The sequence below is a fragment of the Haliotis rubra genome, unplaced genomic scaffold (assembly GCF_003918875.1).
Source record: "Haliotis rubra isolate DU_JTF1 unplaced genomic scaffold, ASM391887v1 Scf984, whole genome shotgun sequence".
NCBI classification, from domain to species: Eukaryota; Metazoa; Mollusca; class Gastropoda; order Lepetellida; family Haliotidae; genus Haliotis; species Haliotis rubra.
In genome coordinates, this window is record NW_025767728.1 from 268,101 (window position 1) to 292,317 (window position 24,217).

Genomic DNA, 24,217 nt, shown 5'->3' on the forward strand with positions numbered 1-24,217 from the left:
CTAGCAGGCAGATTCTGATTAAGCGTCGCGAGCAATCACTTGTTGTTTGGAGACTGGGCGCTACTAAAAAGAAGTATAGAAAATAACTTATTATTATAAAGTTGGCTATATACTGTATTTCAGTTTTCTTTCCTGAGTTGGTTGAACGAGAGCAGACATCCCTGTAAGATGCTGGACATTTAGTGCGACAACTACATCCACGTTTTGTTAACCGTGATTGTGTCCTCGTGCCTTTTGCGTTTTCGGACGCTGAAGAACATCCGCTCTTTTCTCGATTATCGTATGAACAATTGTAAAACATGCCACTAACTTAATATATTTTAAACATTAGCAATCGTACATACGTGTATGTACAATGTACGTGTGAAGCCACCCGCCTCGTTATAGCGAGAACAAACATTTTATATTTTCGTTTTATGCATATAAACGACATGCATATGACCTATTAACTACAGCCAGTTTGTTAAATTTCCCTAGTGGGGCGCAATGATGCAAATGACTTCAGTTGAGAGTGACTTCCCTTTGTTATGAGCTCATCGCTTGATTTAACTGGTATCGCTTCTTATATGCGGCTGCGCTCGAACTTAATTAAACACAAGCCTTTGATAATCAGGAGCCAAGTTCGCACAAGATGTCGCTCGCCCAGAATGATATCGTTGTAACTTGTCAACTTTAATTCTGTCAAAATTCGGCGAAATAACGAATTAATGCCTGCCTAAATGGTTGTTTCAGACTCAATCCTCTTTCCTCCTTCCAACATGAAGGTGCGAATTACAAGTTTAGATGGAAGGGATTATTTGGCCGACCTTCATCCAGAATGGAGTGTAGATAAAGTGAAAATCATGTCGCTAAGTCATTTCTTCAACCCAGCCGAGAGCATGAAAACTTCACTGTACCATAAACTGGTACATGTAAGATCTGGTAAAGTGCTTGATGAAGAACGGAGTCTGGCGCAGGAAGGTGTCAGGGATAATGGTGAGGTTACAGATCAACGGTACGAATTCGCCTACAGGTTATGCACAAAATAGGACTTAGCCTTATTGAAGGGGTCGTTGTACTACTACTATTACTACTACTACTACTACTACTACTACTACTACTACGAAAATATCAATATGAAATGTCGACTTTGCAATGAATTTACAGAGACTGTCCAACACCTTATCAGTGGATGCCCTTCCTTGGCACAAACAGCATACCTTAAACGACATGCCTGTGGCTTTGACTCCGAGGTCCATCCATGGTACGGCCCTGAACATGTCCAGGGCGTCATGGGAAACTTCTGTGGAATAGGCCCATATACAGCCTCAGAAGAATTCCTGCCAACAAACTTGATATTGTCCTATTTGATCAAGCCAATTAATTTATTTATATCAGTGAATTTTCTGTCCCTTTTGACAGCAACGTGATTGGCAAGATTCAGGAAAAGCATGCTAAATATGCAGACCTCGCCTTTGAAATGTCTCGCTTGCATCCCAAGGACACTGTCGTCAGGCTCCCCATTGTTCTCGGTGCCCTTGGTTTGGTACCTCTTGAACTCTTGGCGCAGATCAGGAGAGTGCCCGGGTTCTCCACCGGGAGTACAGCCCTTCTGACACTCTGGGTAATGCAGAAGGCTGCAGTGTTGGGGAGCCTTCATATTCTCCGGAAAGTTCTTGGTGGGTTCGACTAGGCAGCGTTTCCTGGGAGAAGTCCCATTCGCTGTCTGGGCTGCGTGTAGAGGGGGCAAGGGCCCTGAGCTGATGATGAGCCTTACCAGCCTGACTGTGCCAGGATCACCTGAAGCCACTCTGCTGCATACTATCTTTAATCTGTAAAACATAATAATTCATTTATATAGCCCCAAGTATCCATCTGACTAGTTGCTCACTGGACGCTGTAATCAGAATCTGATTATTATTACCCCGGATAACTCAAGCTGCCTGTGAGGCACTAGAAGGTTAATAGTCACGACTTATTTCACCTCGTACACATTTTCTGCTGAGTGAACAGAGGCAAATTTGAACAAACTCACTTGCTTAAGGTGAGAGCACATGTATCACATGTGCTTCATTGTGGGGCAGGACTGAAGTCCTAGACACTCTCAGGAGTAAAGGAGTCCTCGCGCTCGATGTTGCTAAGTTCAACTGATTTGTGACCTGAGCTCTACACACAGGACCACACACAACAACCCAGGTACTGCAGATATCAGCTGAGAGCCGCGATGCAGGGTCATGACTTCACTGTATAGGACCCAGTCAGGGCTAGTGCTCTCAGCTATACATGTACTCCAGGTACAGTTTCTATATACAGAAATGTACCCTAAACAAAGTCAAAATGCATAAACATACCTGGTACGCTAAACGGGGGACAAGTCCATATTCCGCAACAAAAAAAACAAAACCATAGGTAGTTGTTCCCATTAAACTGATTGCGAGTTTAGGGGCTAGTTTAGTGTGCCAGATAAAACCGTGCTGTCAGCTTGCTGACTTTGTTAACGTCTTTGGTCATGAGTACAGTTCACCAGACTTGAAGGTCTGGGATTCAAATCTCATCATGGGACACCAACATGTTATGGCTGCTACATCAGCCATCATGCAACTGACTATCATCCTGAATGATGAATATTATGATGAGATGGGGGATGAAATCTCTTTACACCTCAATGGCCCAGTGGGTATTATTGGAATGGGGAGTGGAAGGTTGATGGTTTGTGGTGGAAGGCCTAAACATGGTTGTTGTCTTTTTCAGATGAGCTGCTTCTTTTGAAAAGGCGACTTCCACCATCTCCCTTTGATGGACCTGAGAAGGCCAAGGTGGGTTTTGTTTACATGTATGCCTGACTTTGTGCCTGATATGTGTAATCACCTGAAAAGGGATTATAGAGAGAATAGACAGATGTTTTCCACACTTGTGAAACATCTAGGTGTCTGGATCAGTTGGTCCGCAAGATCTACTTAGCTTCATCCGGCAAACAATTAGTCCTCCATGCAGCTCCATGTCTCTGGAATTCTCTGTCGGACAACGTTAAACTTTCTGGTTCTCTGATAGCGTTCAAATCTTATTGGAAAAGTAATCTTTTCAAGAGCACTTATTACTGACTCTTCTAAACTCACTGTGTATGTTTTCTATATTATCCTCTGATTATGTTGAAGCGCCTTCAGCAGGCAAAGTTGCCTGCTTACAGGTTTATGACAAATGTCATGTCTCTTATTAATCATTAGGGGTGTCGCGATACGCAAATGTATCGATGCATCGATACATTTTTACTGACGATACAATACACTATACATGCTTGCGTGTATCGATTCCTATTTTAAAACTTTATCGATTCAAATTTTTATGCTGTATCCATCTCCTTCAAAGTCTTGATAGTAAAATTATCCGAGACCGCTTCGATAAATAGATGTAGCTAGCTTTACTTTAAAAAAATAGGTTGGAAACTAACAGCTTTTGTGATTGGCTAGACTATTTTGATGGACCAGTCAGCGCGCGCGTACGTTGCCGGTAAGGTAATGCTATGAAAAGGCGCGAAAATTATGTATCGCGATACGTATCGTATCGTGACCTTAAAATCGTGATACGTATCGTATCGTGAGATTGGTGTATCGTGACACCCCTATCAATCATCATCAGGTATCATCATTATCTGGTAATGGGATACATTACATTCCAAAGGCCATGTATTCCTTATTAGCTGGTATGCCAAACATTGGACACTAGTTTCATTGCAGGTACCACAAAGCAATGAAAAGCTACATTACTGTAAATTTCTGAATGGAGATTACTCATTTGCCGGTTGTACAATTCCCGAATACCCCCAAAACAATTCAGAACTACATCATGTTGAGAGAAATCTTGTGTGCGTTTGTTGTTGAATGCCATACTCAGTTATGTTAAGGTTAAATGAATGTCCGTGAATAATCAGATCAGAACCACACAATCCAATGACCTGCATGAATTTGTGCATTTGGGACACGATGACATATGTCACCCAAGTCAGCGAGTTTGACCACCAGATCCCGTTGGTCACCTCTTAATCTGGATTTTAGGGCAATATATACTTACAGGGTGTATTAATAATTCAGTCTACAGGTTGTCAGTTCGCAAGGTGTATGGAAGGTTGCAAGAAAAGGGTGTGTGGATGGCTCAGATTACAGGCTATATGGATGGTTCAGACTACAGGGTGTATGGATGGTTCAGATTACAGGCTATATGGATGGTTCAGACTACAGGGTGTATGGATGGTTCAGACTACAGGGTGTATGGATGGTTCAGACTACAGGCTGTATGGATGGTTCAGTCTACAGGGTGTATGGGTGGTTCAGTTTACAGGGTGTATGGGTGGTTCAGTCTACAGGGTGTATGGATGGTTCAGTCTACAGGGTGTAAGGATGGTTCAGTTTACAGGGTGTATGGGTGGTTCAGTCTACAGGGTGTATGGATGGTTCCGTCTACAGGGGTGGTTCTACTACAGGGTGTATGGATGGTTCAGACTACAGGGTGTATGGATGGGTGTGTTCAGTCTACATGGGTTTCGTCTACATGGGTGGTTCAGACTACAGGGTGTATGGATGGTTCAGTCTACAGGGTGTATGGATGGTTCAAACTACAGGATGTATGGGTGGTTCAGTTTACAGGATGTATGGATGGTTCAGTCTACAGGGTGTATGGATGGTTCAGACTACAGGGTGTATGGGTGGTTCAGTCTACAGGATATATGGATGGTTCGTCTACAGGGTGTATGGATGGTTCAGTCTACAGGGTGTATGGATGGTTCAGTCTACAGGCTGTATGGATGGTTCAGTCTACAGGCTGTATGGATGGTTCAGTCTGGATGTATGGGTGGTTCAGTCTACAGGCTGTATGGATATTCAGACTACAGGTAAGAATATATGGATGGTTCTGTATGGATGGTTCTACAGGGTGTATGGATGGTTCAGTCTACAGGGTGTATGGATGGTTCAGACTACAGGGTGTATGGATGGTTCAGACTACAGGCTGTATGGATGGTTCAGTCTACAGGCTGTATGGATGGTTCAGTCTACAGGATGTATGGGTGGTTCAGTCTACAGGCTGTATGGATGGTTCAGACTATAGGGTGTATGAACTGTGATGTGTATGCTATGTCTCTGTTTCAGGCTGTATGGATGGTTCAGACTACAGGCTGTATGGATGGTTCAGACTACAGGCTGTATGGATGGTTCAGACTACAGGCTGTATGGATGGTTCAGACTACAGGCTGTATGGATGGTTCAGACTACAGGCTGTATGAATGGTTCAGACTACAGGCTGTATGGATGGTTCAGACTACAGGCTGTATGGATGGTTCAGACTACAGGCTGTATGGATGGTTCAGACTACAAGCTGTATGGATGGTTCAGACTACAGGCTGTATGGATGGTTCAGACTACAAGCTGTATGGATGGTTCAGACTACAGGCTGTATGGATGGTTCAGACTACAGGCTGTATGGATGGTTCAGACTACAGGGTGTATGGATGGTTCAGTTTACAGGATGTATGGATGGTTCAGACTACAGGCTGTATGGATGGTTCAGACTACAGGGTGTATGGATGGTTCAGACTACAAGCTGTATGGATGGTTCAGACTACAGGCTGTATGAATGGTGATGTGTATGCTATGTCACTGTTTCAGGCTGATGGCAAGAAGGATATGGATATGGACACCATTAGACGTATGACAGCAGATGTGCCCAAGTCCACATATGAAGCAGCAGATGACTCGTCTGATCCTGCTGTAGACGTAAGGTCATGTTCACATTGTTGTCAGACATTTTGTCATGCCTGTTGTCATATCTATTGTCAGGTTGATCAGCAAGTGTTGAAATTTATTTAAGTGTTGACATTAAAGTTGGTTAATGTAATTCCCTTCTTTTTGAAACTTTGTATGAGTGTCCGTCATGTCTGTAGAATGACTGAGATATTCCAGAAGTAGGGAGGGAAGCTCTTTGTGACTTTTTCACGCGTTATTGTTTGATTTCCCTTTTGGTGAATTAACTAACCACACCTGCCTATAAATCAGATAATTATGAGCATGTGACTTTGTACAGTTCCAGACCGAGCTACGTCGTATCCTGATATCATTGATAGAAGCATCACAAAGAATCCTCTGCATGAACCCTGCCGCTGCTAAAATATTCAAGCAAGCTGAAGGTTGGAACAAATCTGTTTTTGCAGGTCTTGTCGATCTCACTTAAATCTGTTAGAGTGATATATTTACAAAATGACCCCATGAAAAGTCACCAGCCAGTCGGGCCAGTGACTGTGGAGATTTACAGGCCCAACTGGATTTTTACTAGCCTTGGGCTAGCAGGCCAGTGGCTATTTCACACACTGTCAGGATGTGATGAGACATGTTGGCCATTGATGGTTGTCTCCATTGGGAATAAAACGTTGACTATACGAACACAGAAGAAAACTCAGTAATGAAGCACAGAGCACATGAAAAATCCATGTTTCTGAACAGGGGAAAAATACATTGTAACTGGTTATTTTGCTGGCAGTTGATATGAAACTCACTCATATATATTGCTGTCACAAGGAGGAGCGGTGGGGTGGCCTAGTGGTTAAAGCGTTCGCTTGTCACACTCGGGTTCGAATCCCCACTTGGGTACAATGTGTGGAGCCCATTTCTGGTGTTCCCCCACCGAGATATTGCTGGAATATTGCTAAAAGCAGCGTAAAACTTATTCATTTTAAGTAGGTTTGTTCCAAAGTAAACTACTTGTTGCAAAATGGGATTATTGAGTAAATGTAACAGGTGTCCTTTTAATTTCGTTTACATTTGTAAATGCTGATATTTTCAGAAATTCTCAATGAACCTCCTCGGCCAACTCAGGTGGATGCCATGTCGCTCAAACAGTTGGTAGACATGGGGTTTCCGGAGACGAGAGCAAGAAAAGCACTGATGCTGAATAAGTAAGCTTGCATGTTTATCAGGAAATCTGCACATATTGGTTTTTTGGTCACTGTGACACACAAAGTCAGTTGTCTGACCATCTCAGCCAATCAGGCATCCACAGAATGAAAGTTAACTGGCAGTGTGTGGGAGTCTGGTTGGTTGACACACAAAGTCAGTTGTCTCACCGTCTCAGCCAATCAGGCATCCACAAGATGAAAGGTAACTGGCAGTGTGTGGGAGTCTGGTTGGTTGACAGTGAGGTTGCTTTATCTGGCTGACGGCGTTTCATCGTAGTGAGGTTGTTTCATCGTACCCGGATCACATGACACTTTGCTCATAATATCAATCACCTGTTTGGAAACGCGCCCCCCCCCCAAAAAAAAGTGATGTGTTTTGTGCATGAATCTGTTCGGGGGTCTTATGCCATATAGTAAATGAAATTGTTTCAGCCAAGCTTTGGTCAATTTATGAATACACTAATAAAGGCTCTAAACTTTTAGTCTGTGAAAAGTATGTACTGCAAAGTTCAATTTGTTTCTGCAGTCACGTGTTGTATGATGTTCTCTAGGATGAATGTAATGCCGGCAATGGAGTGGTTGTTTCTGCAGTCACGTGTTGTATGATGTTCTCTAGGATGAATGTGATGCCGGCAATGGAGTGGTTGTTTCAACATGAAGACGACCCTGACATTGATGCGCCACTGCCAGGGGAAGAGGAGACAACTCCCAGACTCCAGATGAGCAGGTACACTCTTCAAACTTCCATGTTGTTGGAGGGAGCAACATGCTTGGGTCATTTACTTATAATCAGCCAGTGTTTTAGAAGCATGTACATTTTACGATAAGGAATATATTTGTTGGTATTAATCTTTGAAGTTATCTGTGTTGAAAAAATCAGTGTTTGGTGTTTGGAGTTACGAGTTACATGTTTACATGGGTATGGGAACCTGGCATAGTGAACTATATGTGAGGAACTAGTTTTGGTGAACTATATGTGAAGAACTAGTTTTGGTGAACTATATGTGAGGAACTAGTTTTGGTGAACTATATGTGAAGAACTAGTTTTGGTGGTGAACTATATGTGAGGAACTAGTTTTGGTGAACTATATGTGAAGAACTAGTTTGGTGAACTATATGTGAACTGAACTATATGTGAGGGAACTAGTGATGTGGTGAACTCTGGTGAGCTTGGTTGGTGAACTATATGTGAGGAACTAGTTTTGGTGAACTATATGTGAAGAACTAGTTTTGGTGAACTATATGTGAGGAACTAGTTTTGGTGAACTATATGTGAAGAACTAGTTTTGGTGAACTATATGTGAGGAACTAGTTTTGGTGAACTATATGTGAGGAACTAGTTTTGGTGAACTATATGTGAAGAACTAGTTTTGGTGAACTATATGTGAGGAACTAGTTTTGGTGAACTATATGTGAAGAACTAGTTTTGGTGAACAAGGTGTGGTGAATGAGGTTCTGGTGAGCTGTATGTGGTGAACTAGGTTCGTTCTAGTGAGCTGAATGTGGTGAACTAGGTTCTGGTGAGCTGAATGTGGTGAACTAGGTTCTGTTGAGCTGAATGTGGTGAACTAGGTTCTGGTGAGCTGAATGTGGTGAACGAGGTTCTGGTGAACTAGGTTCTGGTGAGCTGAATGTAGTTAATTATGTTCTGGTGAGCTGAATGTGGTGATATATTTTCGGTGACCTGGAGCTGGTGAACAAAGTGTGATGAACTTCTCCACCTATTTCTGCCAATTTCAGCCTGAGGGAGCTATTGGAGGCAAAGAAAATCCTGATGGAACTCCTAAAGTGACAAATATTCTCGAATCTCTACGGGCTTTCAGGAAGAGGGAATTTCGTCCAAATGCCAGGGTAAGTATAAAAGATCAAGACACCCTAAGAAAAGAGCATGTTAACAGTGCAGCATTAAAATTAGATCTCACTGATGTTTGAACAACATTGTTCAGCCTGGAAAAAGGCTACATATGGCACAATTGTCTGGGTTAATGCCATTTGCTGTAGAGAATGAGGTGCCACAAATCCACAAGAATCCTGTGATTGTAGGTTTTATTCCTTTTTATATACTACTGAGTTTTTAATAGAGACAGTTCTGTTATTTCATTGTATTCTTTCAAAATGTGGAGTGGTATATTTCATTATGGGTTCGTCAACACTGGAAGGGGTCACTCACAGAAGTCAAGCTGCCAAACAACGTGATTGCGTAACTCATTTGTCACCTTGACACACACAGACGCACCAACATGTCTGTATAAGGTATCCATTTTCAACAATGGCTGGTATATCAGTGGGCCTCCTCTTATTAACTTCATGACTACTCTTACGTTGGTAGTGTTTAGAATTGGTTTGTTATGTGCTGCAGGGTTTTACCTCAACTACACAAACATGAGATCCCAGGGACCCCCAGTTATTACTTTTAATTATCCTGGCAGGGAGTGTGAGGGTCGTGTGGAGGAACAGTGTAGAGAACTGTATGTTTTGGTCATTTCTTTAGAGCTGGATTAAATCATTGATCATGTGAGCTGGTGGATGACAGTGTTCATGAATGGTGTTTCAAAGTCACAGGACATTGGGTCCTGTAAGTTTCAGATGTCTGTCTGACCCATTGAAAATGCACAGGACCCATGGAATAAAATTAAACATACATTACAGATTTAATATTTCTTATAATTGACATTGAAATTATTAACAAACGTAAGATTTATAAACAGCAAACAAGTGTCACATGTCAAATATAACAACTTCAGTCAAAATCATTGTGAAATATACAGTCAGACACTGGGGCCGGCGGGTTGTAGACTTCTGTCTGACCGTTGGCGAATCTGCCGGATTTGTCAGAGGGTCAGACGCTATTCCTGAACACTGGGATGAAATGATGCAAGTAACTGCTTTGAAAGAAACAACCAAACACCTAACCAAGTCCTACATGTTGTGTGGGTACAGTGGATGGATGTGGATGTGGTGAAGTGGGATTTTTTGGCGTTCATTCTCTACACTTGTGCGTACTGGATGCACATTTGCATCGCATCAAATCCTGGACTGGAGTCTCAAGTGTTTGAGGAGTCCAACTTCAACAAATCAGGACACGGTTACCATGGCGATAACTTACAGGACACTGGACAGGATTTCAACAGACTTATGTTGTAAGGTCATATCACCTACAGCCAATCAGGCAAACCTTTTGTAAAATTCATGCTTCAGATTTTCCTTGATTTTGTGATTAGATGCAGAGTTGAAACGGTGATGAATATAGTAGTACATTTGTAACTATGGTAACACTATTTGGCATCATGTATCAGGTACACAGTTTCATATCATTGAATCAGTTAGAGCAGTTATCCTGATGCAATATATCATCGAGTTACTCTCACAAATCCTTTCCTGTATATTTTATTTTTTCTTATCCTGACTCATGATCTTTTGCTTATCTCCCTTTTCCTTTCAAATGGTAGTGGAACACTTGAATCCCTTGAAAGTTGAAGTTCGAAGTTAAGGCGGACGTATAAATACACTCACCCACGAGTTACCTCCCTTTTGCCCTTTCCCATTCTTCAAAACCAGTCAGGTGACTTTCTTTACTTGTCACTCTCTGTATTTTTCATAATTTCATCGTTATGTAAGCGGATGGTTAGGGCGAGAGGAGCACTGGAAGTCCCTTACCAAAAGAGCGTTAAAAAATGGCATTATATCCCTTTTATATTTAGGTCTCTATCTTCAAAATTACGATGCATATGGATTTGACTATAACTACTATCTCCATAGTAGTTATAGTAAACCCAAATTGTAAACTTATTTGTATTTGTGTCATTTCCTCGCCTCACCTCACCTCATCTTTGTTTTGGTACATTTCATGAAATCTTGCAGTGTTTGCAGGCACAGGTTATCCGTGGCTGATCCTCACCTCCAATGCCCTTCTCGTGCATAAAACCATGTTCTTCCAGCTTGCACTGTACTTATTGTGTTGATTTATCAAATCTACAATTTAATCAATATTTGTCTTATATCTATAGGCGTGCCATGGATCGGGTGAGAAAGTCATCTCAAGTCACGGCTGATAAAACTGGAGATCAGCCTTTATGCTTTTACTGCTGAAATTCACAATACACTGGTGCTATGAGGCAGTCAGCTGGTAAGGGGTCCTGGTACGGGGACCAAGAGATTGTCTACAGCGCAGTCGACGACTCAAGCTCAGAAAAGATGTCATCATCTACGAGAACAGCATCTGTTACCAGATCGGAAGAAGTCAGCGACCTATTAAGAAATCTGAAGAGATTGTACGAAGAGATATTCCTCACAAACTAGGCGTTTTTGATGATCCCCCATTACTTCTAACTGAAGTATCTATGAGATCAGCGACTCAATCGACTTCTACTGCTACTAGATCGTCCCCTACTACGGTCACAGCAGGACAGCTGTTTGACGAACTACCACCTCTTACCTCTCAAGCGAGTGAAGTTGAGGCACACAACTCATCAGCGTTAGCGCGAATGCTTCTATGTACGTCACCGCGCAGCGTCAATCCCTATGCAGAAATGTGTGAAGCCCGGGAATTTATGACTGAATTGCTGGAAGATGCTAAAAGCGCCAGCCAAACTCAGTCAAGGTCAGGTTCTACAGGAGGAATCAACGCAGAAGGCTCCGGGTGAAAATGAGACAATTCACCAACCAGATGATGGCCATGTGGCGCCAAGGTTTGAGGGACGCGAGGCTCGGCGAAGCCACGGGCTACTGACATCATGTGCAAAATCGGACTCCTCTTGCAACTACACCTCAGAGAACTACGTCTCAAGACTACGTTGGCGAAAGTACACCTTTGCAAAGGTCTCCACAGTTGGACAACTCTGTCATCTTGGAGGAGGATAGAAGAGATGAGATGCCTACTGATCAATTCTACTTCTGCGAACCCTCAACGTTCGAGATCATCGAAGGATCCAGCTCCTACACCTAGCCTCTCTAGGTCGAGATCTCATATCTCGCACAGACGTTCACGAAGTTACTCACCTCAAGCCAGAGGTTCGTGAAGAGATGACTCACATCACAGGAGTTCGCCCTACAATAGACGTTCGGGAGGAGAAAGCTCACCTCACAGAGGTTCGCGAAGTGATGTATCTACAGATAGAGGTTCGCGAAGAGAGCATAGGGAGGAATCTTCAGACGGAGGTTCGCGAAAGGATGATGAAGGTTCGAGAAGGGATACATGTTCGCAGATGGATGAATCGTTGAGACCAAGCACTAATAATCAGGAGACTTTGGACTTGCAAACAGACAGGTCTTCCCAGACTCAGAGGTTACAGCGTGGATTGCCAACGAGTTGAAGGAGTCTCTTTCTAAGGATAAAGATGAATAACTTATATGATGTGATGATGACTTTGACTCGGTGACTATTCCTCTGATTGAACCTATATCCAAGGTACCTTCTAACCTACACACAGCTTTGAGAAAGCTACAGACATCTACAAGGTTCGAGAACTCTCAGATCTACAGGCAGATAACAGCAATGCAGACATCTACAGGGTTCGCGAACCCTTACATCATCAGGCAGGATGTTGACGTCGACTCTATTACCATACGGCTGAATAAAATGAAGCAATGATGAAAACGGATGGTTTTGCCAGAGTTTAAAACTCAACAAAAAGATCTATAACATGTGCGATCTCTACAGTTTACAACCTGCACAAACCTTATACCTGTATAGGTTCAGTTTGGACGACAACCTACTTGATGATAGGAATCACTTCATCTATCACGGATGCTGAGGTCTTATTAGCAGGCGGCCTGTGGACTCACTCACTCCAACCCAACCCAGAGAGTTGTACTGCATATCGCTGATGACTTCAACTCAATATGATATCACCTATGAAGCTGATATCTCAAGTACTGGAGAACCTCAAAGGCGACCTTTGGAAAGGGCTTAAGGTTAACAATGCCTTCAAGTATCCTTGAGCGGACGTACAGATGATATTATTAAACTCGTCACTCAGCGTGGGGATTAGGAATTTATATCCTATCAACTAGGATTCAACATCGGTATTTCTTCAAGATCCATACAGACATGCGTCTCGACAGCCTCCTTAGGTCATGCTGGCTTATATTATCCACAATGGGAATAAGTGATTTATATCACTGAACAAGATTTTACACTTGGAGCAACCCTTATTCAAGAGGTTTATATGAGCGGCGTAGAATTACGGGCGCTTTTACTCAACCAACTAATTGCATCAGATTTTATGGAGGCCAGCTTGCTACAACACCGGTGACGTCATGCTTGGAAGCTGATTGGTCCACGTCAGACAACGCCTCCCACTGACAGAGCAGGCTCCAGCAAGTTTACTGACTTGTAAACAAACAGGGGAATACTTCATCGGTAGCCTCGGAAATAGTATACAACTACGGCCTGTTATCATCATTGGAATCTAATAGATGTCTAGCCTTGACAGCAGGATAAACGATGTTTGTTTTGGAAATTGTCGCTGATAAAAGTCCCCTGCGATGCTACACTGGAGCCAGCCTTGCTATAAATAGACAACGCTTCGATGTATGCTGATCAACACAGATTGCCTGCATATATAAGGGGAAGAATGATGTATCATCACTGCAATCAGAGGTTAGCACTTCCAATGGAGCGTCCTACCGTTTGGAAAATCGTCGGCTCTATGATTATTCATACAAATAACCAAGCCTATCTGCACCTATCTGCAGCATCGAGGTCTCACGCAGTGCCGGTTATCTGGACGACGGCATACAGGTTCTTCAAAGTGCCAATCAACTCAGACAGCAGCTGAACTTCACAATTAAGTTGCTCACGCAATTAGGATGGCTAGTGAACCTGATGAAGTTGGAGTTAGAATCAAACAAGATCTTCAATTGCTGGGAATATGAATTATCACAACACAGAATTGTGGTCCCAGAAGATCATTGGGCCAAGATACAAGCCATGATTCCACAAGCAGTCATCTCTCCGTTAACACTGCGGACATGGCAATGTCTACTCGGTCTACTAACCTCGGCGCAGGACTTGACTTGCACAGGAAGATTACAACTAAGGCCGCTGCAAAGGTTCCTAACAAAACATCTGGACAGAGTCGACCCTATCTTGCTGCCAGACAATCTTAAGAGGTACCTACTTTGGTGGACCCACAGGTGGAATGTCTGCGGAGGGACCTATTTACAAGAGCCGGCCTTCGACACACATCTTTACACAGATCTCGAACAACGAATCGATACAAGGTTGGGGTGCACATCTCAACAATCAAAGTTGCATCAAGGAAGTGGTCCAAACAGAGCAGCATTTTCACATCAATCTGCTGGAGATGAAAGCTGTGATCAACGCCTTACAACTATGGTCGAGCTCGCTGATCAGCAGAATGCTGATGGTCCACACGGACAACTCTACAGTGGCATTCTCCATAAATCGGCAAGGATCTACAAGATCACCAAGCCTACTACAGCTCACATTCCAGTTGTTTGACATCACGGAGGAGGCAAACATCTGGACAAAGGCGTGTCACATACCCAGAGCCAAGAACGTGTTTGCAGACGCTCTCACCCGACCACTGCACCCCTCACCTACGGAATATATGCTCAATCCAGAAGCATTTCGGCTCATCATAAGGGAAATATGATCCCCATGCATAAACCTGTTTGCCACAAGGTTCAACAAACAACTACAGACGTTTGTCTCACCAGTTCGACATCCTCACACCTGGGCAACAGATGCACTGAACATATCATGGGAAGGACTAAACGCTTATGCGTTTCCACTTCGGATATTACTACCGAAAGTACTGTTGAAGACCAGACAGACACAGGCGCTACAACTGACCTTGGTCGCGCCATACTGGCCAGCGAGAGTATGTTTCCTAGACCTAATAGAAGATCTCGGAAGTCCAACAATCAAGTTACCAGATTGGCCGAACCTACTCATACATCCACACATTAGCATCAACACTAGCTCTGCATGGAAATTGCTCTATATCAGCAATTATGGAGGGCTGCTTTTGGCAGTTGGACACAGTGTTTGCCAACCACTACCTCCAAGACATAGCCACTGAAGACGTCTCAGGCATCCACCAATTTGGGCCTCTCATTGTAGCACAGCTACTAGCTTCGACTCCACAAAGGCTCTGAGTTCTAAAGCAGTTATCTCCCTTTATCACGTTGACTTGTTGATAGGCATTTTTACTAAGGAAAAGTATTAGTTTGAAAGTCCATGCACACAGTCTAGGACAGATTAGCATGAGTGATTAAAAAGATCCTGTACGGGTAAAGATCTTACCTGTACATGAAGGGGTCACAACTCATTTATGATAAAGATCTTATAATCTATGGGTTGTTATAAGATATCTAGTAATAAGAAGATACTAGTTTATCTGAAGCCACATGAATCAAGATGATTCAATTTGTCTGAGATTGAAGTAAGACAAGAAGTAGTCCCCCTGAGTTATAACGGAAGTTGGAAGAATAGGATCTCGGAAATGCCGCTACACAGTTCCCATGGGGGGATACAGGACGTATCTAAGGACAGCTGATGAATCCACGAAGTGGCTTGACCCACCACCAATCTATAAGCAAAAGATCATGAGTCAGGATAAGAAAAAATATGTAATTTTTCAAGTAAAATTGATTGTTTTATACTTATCCTGACTCATGAGGTCAAACCCTCCCGACCTCCCCGCTGGAAACACTTTGAATTGCACAGCAGATCCAAGTGCTTGGGCAGAAAAATCAGGAGAGAGTGACAAGTAAGGCTGGTCACATGACTGTTTACGTGGGAAAAGGGAGGTAACTCGTGGGTGAGTGCATTTTTACGTCCGCTTTGGGAACTTCAAGGGATTCAAGTGTTCCACTACCATTCACAAGGAAAAGGGAGATAAGCAAAAGATCATGAGTCAGGATAAGTATAAAAATAGCAATTTTACTTTAAAAATTACATTTTCAAAGAAATCTACATAAACAATCATTTATTTGCACGACTGCTAGAGGTTACCCCTTAGTCATGTCCCTGATAACTGGGGGGGGACAGATTGTGAGCCCACTCTCATGTTCTCTGGTAACGGAGTTTTGTCCTTTGATTGGACCTGGGACACATTGTGAGCCCAGTCTCATCTCATGTTCTCTGGTAACGGAGTTTTGTCCTTTGAATGGACTTGGCACAGATTGTGAGCCCAGTCTCATCTCATGTTGTCTGGTAACAGAGTTTTGGCCTTTGAATGGACTTGAGACAGATTGTGAGCCCAGTCTCATCTCATGTTCTTTGGTAATGGAGTTTTGGCCTTTGAATGGACTTGGGACACATGTCTCATCTCATGTTCTCTGGATCCATGCTGGTAACAGAGTTATGTCCCTTGAATGGGCGAAGTGACTGATATGTTTGACCATCCTCATCCTGTTTCAGGCTCTACAGAAGCTGCTGGAAATGGGCTTCAGTGAACAGGAGGCGACTGATGCACTCAGAGTCTCCAGGAATGACCAGGACGCTGCGGTAAGGTTACTTTTACATCATCGGTTTTCGGGGCACAGGTGACGTGGGGCTCAGAAGACATGTGGGGCACAGAAAAAATGTTGACGTGTAGGGCACAGAGGACATGTTGATCTCAGAAAACGTAGGGCCCAGAAGACACGGGTTCATGTAGGGCACAGGGGACATGTTGATCTCAGAGCACATGGGGCACAGAGTGAATGTGGGGCCCAGAAGACACGGGTTCATGTAGGGCACAGGGAACATGTTGATCTCAGAGCACGTGGGGCACAGAGTGAATGTGGGGCCCAGAAGACACGGGTACATGTAGGGCACAGGGAACATGTTGATCTCAGAGCACATGGGGCATGGAGTGAATGTGGGGCCCAGAAGACACGGGTTCATGTAGGGCACAGGGACATGTTGATCTCAGAGCACGTGGGGCACGGAGTGAATGTGGGGCCCAGAAGACACTGGTACATGTAGGGCACAGGGACATGTTGATCTCAGAGCACGTGGGGCACGGAGTGAATGTGGGGCCCAGAAGACACGGGTACATGTAGGGCACAGGGAACATGTTGATCTCAGAGCATGTGGGGCACAGAGTGAATGTGGGGCCCAGAAGACACTGGTACATGTAGGGCACAGGGACATGTTGATCTCAGAGCATGTGGGGCACAGAGTGAATGTGGGGCCCAGAAGACACGGGTACATGTAGGGCACAGGGGACATGTTGATCTCAGAGCATGTGGGGCACAGAGTGAATGTGGGGCCCAGAAGACACGGGTACATGTAGGGCACAGGGGACATGTTGATCTCAGAGCACATGGGGCACAGAGTGAATGTGGGGCCCAGAAGACACGGGTACATGTAGGGCAGGGGACATGTTGATCTCAGAGATGTGGGGGCAAGGAGTGAATGTGGGGGCCCAGAAGACACGGGTACATGTAGGGCACAGGGGACATGTTGATCTCAGAGGATGTGGGGCACAGAGTGAATGTGGGGCCCAGAAGACACGGGTACATGTAGGGCACAGGGGACATGTTGATCTCAGAGCATGTGGGGGGCACAGAGTGAATGTGGGGCCCAGAAGACACGGGTACATGTAGGGCACAGGTGAACATGTTGATCTCAGAGGATGTGGGGCACTTGAGGAGTGAATGTGGGGCCCAGAAGACACGGGTACATGTAGGGCACAGGGGACATGTTGATCTCAGAGGATGTGGGGCCACGAGTGAATGTGGGGCCCAGAAGACACTGTGGGTACATGTAGGGCACAGGGACATGTTGATCTCAGAGCACGTGGGGCACGGAGTGAATGTGGGGCCCAGAAGACACGGGTACATGTAGGGCACAGGGAACATGTTGATCTCAGAGCACGTGGGGCACAGAGTGAATATGGGGCCCAGAAGACACGGGTACATGTAGGGCACAGGGAACATGTTGATCTCAGAGGATGTGGGGCACGGAGTGAATGTGGGGCCCAGAAGACACGGGTACATGTAGGGCACAGGGAACATGTTGATCTCAGAGCACGTGGGGCGCAGGTGAATGTGGGGCCCAGAAGACAACTGAGGTACATGTAGGGCACAGGGGACATGTTGATCTCAGAGGATGTGGGGCCTGTGAGGTGAATGTGGGGCCCAGAAGACACGGGTACATGTAGGGCACAGGGGACATGTTGATCTCAGAGGATGTGGGGCACGGAGTGAATGTGGGGCCCAGAAGACACGGGTACATGTAGGGCACAGGGACATGTTGATCTCAGAGCACGTGGGGCACGGAGTGAATGTGGGGCCCAGAAGACACGGGTACATGTAGGGCTCAGGGAACATGTTGATCTCAGAGCACATGGGGCACAGAGTGAATGTGGGGACCAGAAGACACTGGTACATGTAGGGCACAGGGAACATGTTGATCTCAGAGCACATGGGGCACAGAGTGAATGTGGGGACCAGAAGACACTGGTACATGTAGGGCACAGGGAACATGTTGATCTCAGAGCACATGGGGCACAGAGTGAATGTGGGGCACAGGGGACATGTTGATCTCAGACGACACGTGGGGCACAGAAGACAAGGGTACATGTAGGGCACAGGTGACATGTTGATCTCAGAGCACATGGGGCACAGGGGACATGTTGATCTCAGACGACACGTGGGGCACAGAAGACACGGGTACATGTAGAGCACAGGTGACATGTTGATCTCAGAGCACGTGGGGCACAGAGTGAATGTGGGGCACAGGGGACATGTTGATCTCAGAGCACGTGGGGCACAGAAGACATGGGGACATATTGGGCTCAGAGAGCATGTGGGGCACAGAAGACATGTTAGGCACAGAGGACATGGTCTGGAAACAAAACAGTTGGAACAGTTCGCGTAAACGCACCATGCTTCGCAGCAAACCCAAGAGCATGACTTTTCACATGCGGTCAGACCACATGCTCTTGACCATGTGAGAAACGATCGAATCGGTCAATTTGGTTCAGGTTTTGCTTGGGTTAAGGTCTGACCTTAGTTTAGATGTCAGTTGAATGTTGCTTGAGTTCGGGTGTTTGTTTAGTTGGGTGACAGCTGTATGTACTTGTGCATTGAAATGAAAGTTCCATACAGCTGGCTGCTATAGAGCTAGATACTATACATAATAGACTTCATACTGCAATAGAGCAAGATAGATTAGTGTAGATAATAGAATTTATACTGCAATAGAGCAAGATAGATTAGTGTAGATAATAGAATTTATACTGCAATAGAGCAAGATAGATTAGTGTAGATAATAGAATTTATACTGCAATAGAGCAAGATAGATTAGTGTAGATAATAGAATTTAAGGTATCACATTAAGTTACTTACCCCATTGTTGAAAGAGATTCACGTTTAGTTCCCCATTTGTATTGTTTGAATTATTTCATGAGTTTAATCAAGAGAGTCACGTTAAGTGTCCCAAATAGCACATTTTGACACTTCATATTTTAGTTAGTTTAGTTTTCAATTCCACTTCGCAATAGGACATTTGGGGCACATAGTGAATGTAGGGCACATAGTGAATGTAGGGCGCATAGTGAATGTAGGGCACACAATGAATGTAGGGCACACAATGAATGTAGGGCACATAGTGGATGTAGAGTACAGAGGACATGTATGGTACAAAGTGAATGTAGGGCACACAGTGAATGTAGGGCACAGTGAATGTAGGGCACATATGACATGTAGGGCACACAGTGAATGTATGGCACAGAGGACATGTAGGGCACTCGGTGAATGTAGGGCACAGAGGACATAGGACACAGTGAATGTAGGGCAAAGAGTGAATGTAGGGCACATAGTGAATGTAGGGCACAGAGGACATGTAGGGCACACAGTGAATGTAGGGCACAGAGGACATAAGACAGTCAATGTAGGGCAAAGAGTAAATGTAGGGCAAAGAGTGAATGTAGGGCACATAGTGAATGTAGGGCACAGAGGACATGTAGGGCACACAGTGAATGTAGGGCACAGAGGACATGACAGTCAATGTAGGGCAAAGAGTGAATGTAGGGCAAAGAGTGAATGTAGGGCACATAGTGAATGTAGGGTACAGGGGACATGTAGGGCACATAGTGAATGTAGGGTACAGAGGACATTTATGGTACACAGTGAATGTAGGGCAAACAGTGAATGTAGGGCACACAGTGAATGTAGGGCACAGAGGACATAAGACAGTCAATGTAGGGCAAAGAGTGAATGTAGGGCAAAGAGTGAATGTAGGGCACATAGTGAATGTAGGGTACAGGGGACATGTAGGGCACATAGTGAATGTAGGGTACAGAGGACATTTATGGTACACAGTGAATGTAGGGCAAACAGTGAATGTAGGGCACACAGTGAATGTAGGGCACACAATGAATGTAGGGCACACAGTGAATGTAGGGCACACAATGAATGTAGGGCACACAATGAATGAAGGGCACATAGTGGATGTAGGGTACAGAGGACATGTATGGTACAAAGTGAATGTAGGGCACACAGTGAATGTAGGGCACACAATGAATGTAGGGCACAGTGAATGTAAGGCACATAGGACATGTAGGGCACACAGTGAATGTATGGCGCAGAAGACATGTAGGGCACACAGTGAATGAAGGGCACCGAGGACATAGGACATAGTGAATGTAGGGCACAGAGGACATGTAGGGCACACAGTGAATGTAGGGCACAGAGGACATGTAGGGCACAAAGTGAATGTAGGGCACAGAGGACATAAGACACAGTGAATGTAGGGCAAAGAGTGAATGTAGGGCACATAGTGAATGTAGGGTACAGGGGACATGTAGGGCACACAGTGAATGTAGGGTACAGAGGACATGTAGGGCACATAGTAAATGTAGGGCACAGAGGAAATAGGACACAGTGAATGTAGGGCAAAGAGTGAATGTAGGGCACATAGTGAATGTAGGGTACAGAGGACATGTAGGGCACACAGTGAATGTAGGGCACAGAGGACATGTAGGGCACACAGTGAATGTAGGGCAAAGAGTGAATGTAGGGCACATAGTGAATGTAGGGTACAGAGGACATATATGGTACACAGTGAATGTAGGGCAAACAGTGAATGTAGGGCACAGAGGACATGTAGGGCACACAGTGAATGTAGGGCACAGAGGACAGGGAGGGCACATAGTGAATGTAGGGCACAGGACATTTGGGGCACACAGTGAATTTAGGACACGGAGGGCACATAGTGAATGTAGGGCAAAGAGTGAATGTAGGGCACATAGTGAATGTAGGGCACAGAGGACATGTATGGCACACAGTGAATGTAGGGCACAGAGGACATAGGACACAGTGAATGTAGGGCAAAGAGTGAATGTAGGGCACATAGTGAATGTAGGGCACATAGTGAATGTAGGGCACACAGTGAATGTTGAGTGAGTGAGTTGCGTTTTACGCCGCACTCAGCAATATTCCAGCTATATGGTGGCGGTCTGTAAATAAGCGAGTCTGGACCAAACAATCCAGTGATCAACAGCATGAGCATCGATCTGCACAATTGGGAACTGATAACATGTGTCAACCAAGTCAGCAAGCCTGACCACCCGATGCCGTTAGTCGCCTCTTATGACCACCATGGGTTACTGAAGGTTCATTCTAACCCGGACCTTCACGGGTTCAGAGTGAATGTAGGGCACAGAGGACATCTCCGGCACAGAGGACATTTGGGGCACAGAGTGAATGTAGGTCATAGAAGACACGTGGACATGTAGGGCTCAGAGAACATGTTCAACACGAATGTCTTGTGAGGTGTGGATGGTATGCAGGGCATGTGAGGTACTGGGACCCCAGATGTCCAACATTATCTAATTCTAAGGTCCCTTGGTTTCCAGAAACCGTTTTAGCGCATTTCTGTCTTTGTTTGAGAAAAACAGCCATCTTTTTAAACAATTATGTGTAAAAATAGCAATGAATATGAAAATATGCCCTGAGGACCAGGTGTGATTTCCTATGAATGTCATGTGTAAAGACCATCTTCGGTGTGTCCAGATACTTGCTAACAGTGCAAAAAATGATACCCAGTCAGTTTCCTCGTTCAACAGGCAGCGTAATCCCATAGTGTAGCTGTCCAGGAAACGTTAGCATGCTCCTTGATTGTTCCAGGAACTTGTGAGTTTGAATCCTTGGACGTATATCCTACGTTTGTCCACTATTGCCATGTCCCTTTCACGTGTCCTCATCTTCGCTCATCACGCCAAAGACACAGGTTTGATTCTCACATGGGTACAATGTGTGAAGCCCATTTCTGGTGTCCCCTGCCATGATATTGCTGGAATATTGCTAAAAGCGGCGTAAAACTAAACTCACCCACTCACATGTCCACATCATTGTCCTTTTTCCAACAGTATACCAACAAACTCTCATAGTGTGGACTCAAATCCCCTATGTTCTCGGTTCTGGGTTCACCTCATTCACTCACTCACTCAGTGTTTTCATTATCAGTGTGAATGGCTACTGGGTGACCGGCAGACCCGTCCGGAGACGGTGGACGATGGACTAGACCCTGACAGTCCAGTATACAAGGCAATATTGGCCAACCCAACTGTCCAGCTGGGTCTGAATAACCCTCGATGTTTACTGGGTAAGTTGAAGCAGAAGGTCACAACTCCTACTGTCTCTTTGGCCCAAAAGCGGACCGATGAATTGCAATCTAACTCGAAAACTAATAAACATACTCAATGAAACGCTGATCATCATCAAAACATCATACCCACACTGTGAGGTTTTTGCAGAATTTTTGTCCTAAAAATAATAAAGTTGTTTAACAAACTCTCATTAAAATATTGACACAGTTCACTGTTTGTTACGAGGGAGGAGTGCAGAGACAGGGACAGCCAGGTGTTCGAGAAGCACGTTCACAGACAAAGTTATTTATTCATTAACCTGTGATGTGCCGTCTCCATCCGTTCTCGAACACCTGGCTGTCCCTTTCTCTGCACTCCTCCCTCGTAACAAACAGTAAACTGTGTCAATATTTTAATGATAGATTGTTAAGCAACTTTATTATTTTTAGGACAAAAATTCTGCAAAAACTCACAGAGTGGGTATGATGTTTTGATTATGATCAGCGTTTCATTGAGTATGTTATGTTTATTAGTTTTCGAGTTAGACTGCAATTCATCGGTCCGCCTTTGAGCCAAACGGACTATAGGCTGGCTGATTTGGTTTTATACTCTGAACAAAATATAGGGGAACCTGAACTTTCAATCTGGATAGGAAGTATAAGCGTTGACAAACTTTTCAAAGACAGACATCTTATGTAGCACCACCATTTCTCTTTATCACCCCCCCTAAACACAACGCATGGGATGCACGTGCACAACCCATTAGACCCATGCACATGCATGGGGTCTCATTGTTTGAAAATGAAAATCGTACGCGTGCAAATTTCACGTCATACACTTATCATCTTACTAGAGCAATTACTATACAAATAACAATGGTCATAAGGTGCAAGTGGTGATGCACTCTCAAAACATTCATTATTATTATATCAACTGATTGATTCTGATGTATTTCCCAATATTTTAATCTTATATTAAAAAGGAAGTTCCCCTTCTTTTTTTGATGAGTATATATCATTCCATCCCTTCTTCGTTCAATATTTGTTTTTGTCTATGTGAGTTCTGGTCTCTATTAGCATCGTTTTAGAACCTGTGAAGATCCAAGTTAGAATTGGTTCAACATTGACATAATCTTGGCCACCTTGTTGTGTTTCAGCATTTCTTCAGATGCTTGAGTCTCCCATGTCTGCCAATCAGTGGCTCAACGATTCAGAGACAGGGCCAATCCTCATCCAGATATCAAGAATATATCATGCTGAGAAGAACTCGAAACCTCGCAACATCCAAAGTGCAGTCGCAAGCTGACGAATATGGAGTGCTTCCTTTGTAATAATTTATTATGCAATATGAAAGTTGTTTTCCGTGTATGTGTATGCTTCTAGGAGACGATTGTTACATTTTTGTACCAAGCCTTTGTAATGTAATTGCACAAACTCAGCTTTTTTAAATTGAGTGATTGTTTCTCAGGCATAAACTCACTGTCCATTTCTAAAGGTTCACATATTCTTATTATTTTTTCTTATCCTGACTCATGATGTTTTGCTTATCTCCCTTTCCCTTGCGAATGGTAGTGGAACACTTGAATCCCTTGAAGTTCCCGAAGCGGACGTAAAAATACACTCACCCACGAGTTACCTCCCTTTTCTCGCACAAACAGTCATGTGTCCAGCCTTACTTGTCACTCTTCATTTTCTCTGAAGCGGATGGTTGGGCGAGCAATGGAGTCATGTATACGGCACTGTATCCT

At 44.3% G+C, this 24,217-nt stretch overlaps 1 protein-coding gene and 1 long non-coding RNA gene across 2 annotated transcripts; both read left to right on the plus strand.

Annotated features, from left to right (window-relative positions):
- Positions 1-616: 616 nt before the first annotated feature.
- On the plus strand, positions 617-24,006 carry LOC124265556 (ubiquitin-associated domain-containing protein 1-like). Its single transcript, XM_046700344.1, has 10 exons — positions 617-975; positions 2,731-2,795; positions 5,637-5,744; positions 6,052-6,154; positions 6,808-6,919; positions 7,536-7,642; positions 8,661-8,770; positions 16,311-16,397; positions 22,349-22,487; positions 23,627-24,006. The coding sequence occupies exons 1-10, from the start codon at positions 720-722 to the stop codon at positions 23,773-23,775; spliced, it is 1,236 nt and encodes a 411-aa protein (XP_046556300.1). The 5' UTR covers positions 617-719; the 3' UTR covers positions 23,776-24,006.
- On the plus strand, positions 17,468-18,804 carry LOC124265557. The gene is made up of 3 exons (XR_006895480.1): positions 17,468-17,489; positions 18,410-18,471; positions 18,542-18,804. It is a non-coding gene; the product is annotated as an uncharacterized LOC124265557 (long non-coding RNA).
- Positions 24,007-24,217: the final 211 nt, after the last annotated feature.

Excerpts from the sequence above, each read along its gene's own strand:
- LOC124265556 (XM_046700344.1), top strand. The coding sequence starts at position 720 with ATGGTTGTTTCAGACTCAATCCTCTTTCCTCCTTCCAACATGAAGGTG. Across the intron at positions 2,796-5,636 it reads ATGGACCTGAGAAGGCCAAG|GCTGATGGCAAGAAGGATAT; the intron begins GTGGGTTTTGTT and ends TCACTGTTTCAG. Across the intron at positions 8,771-16,310 it reads AATTTCGTCCAAATGCCAGG|GCTCTACAGAAGCTGCTGGA; the intron begins GTAAGTATAAAA and ends ATCCTGTTTCAG.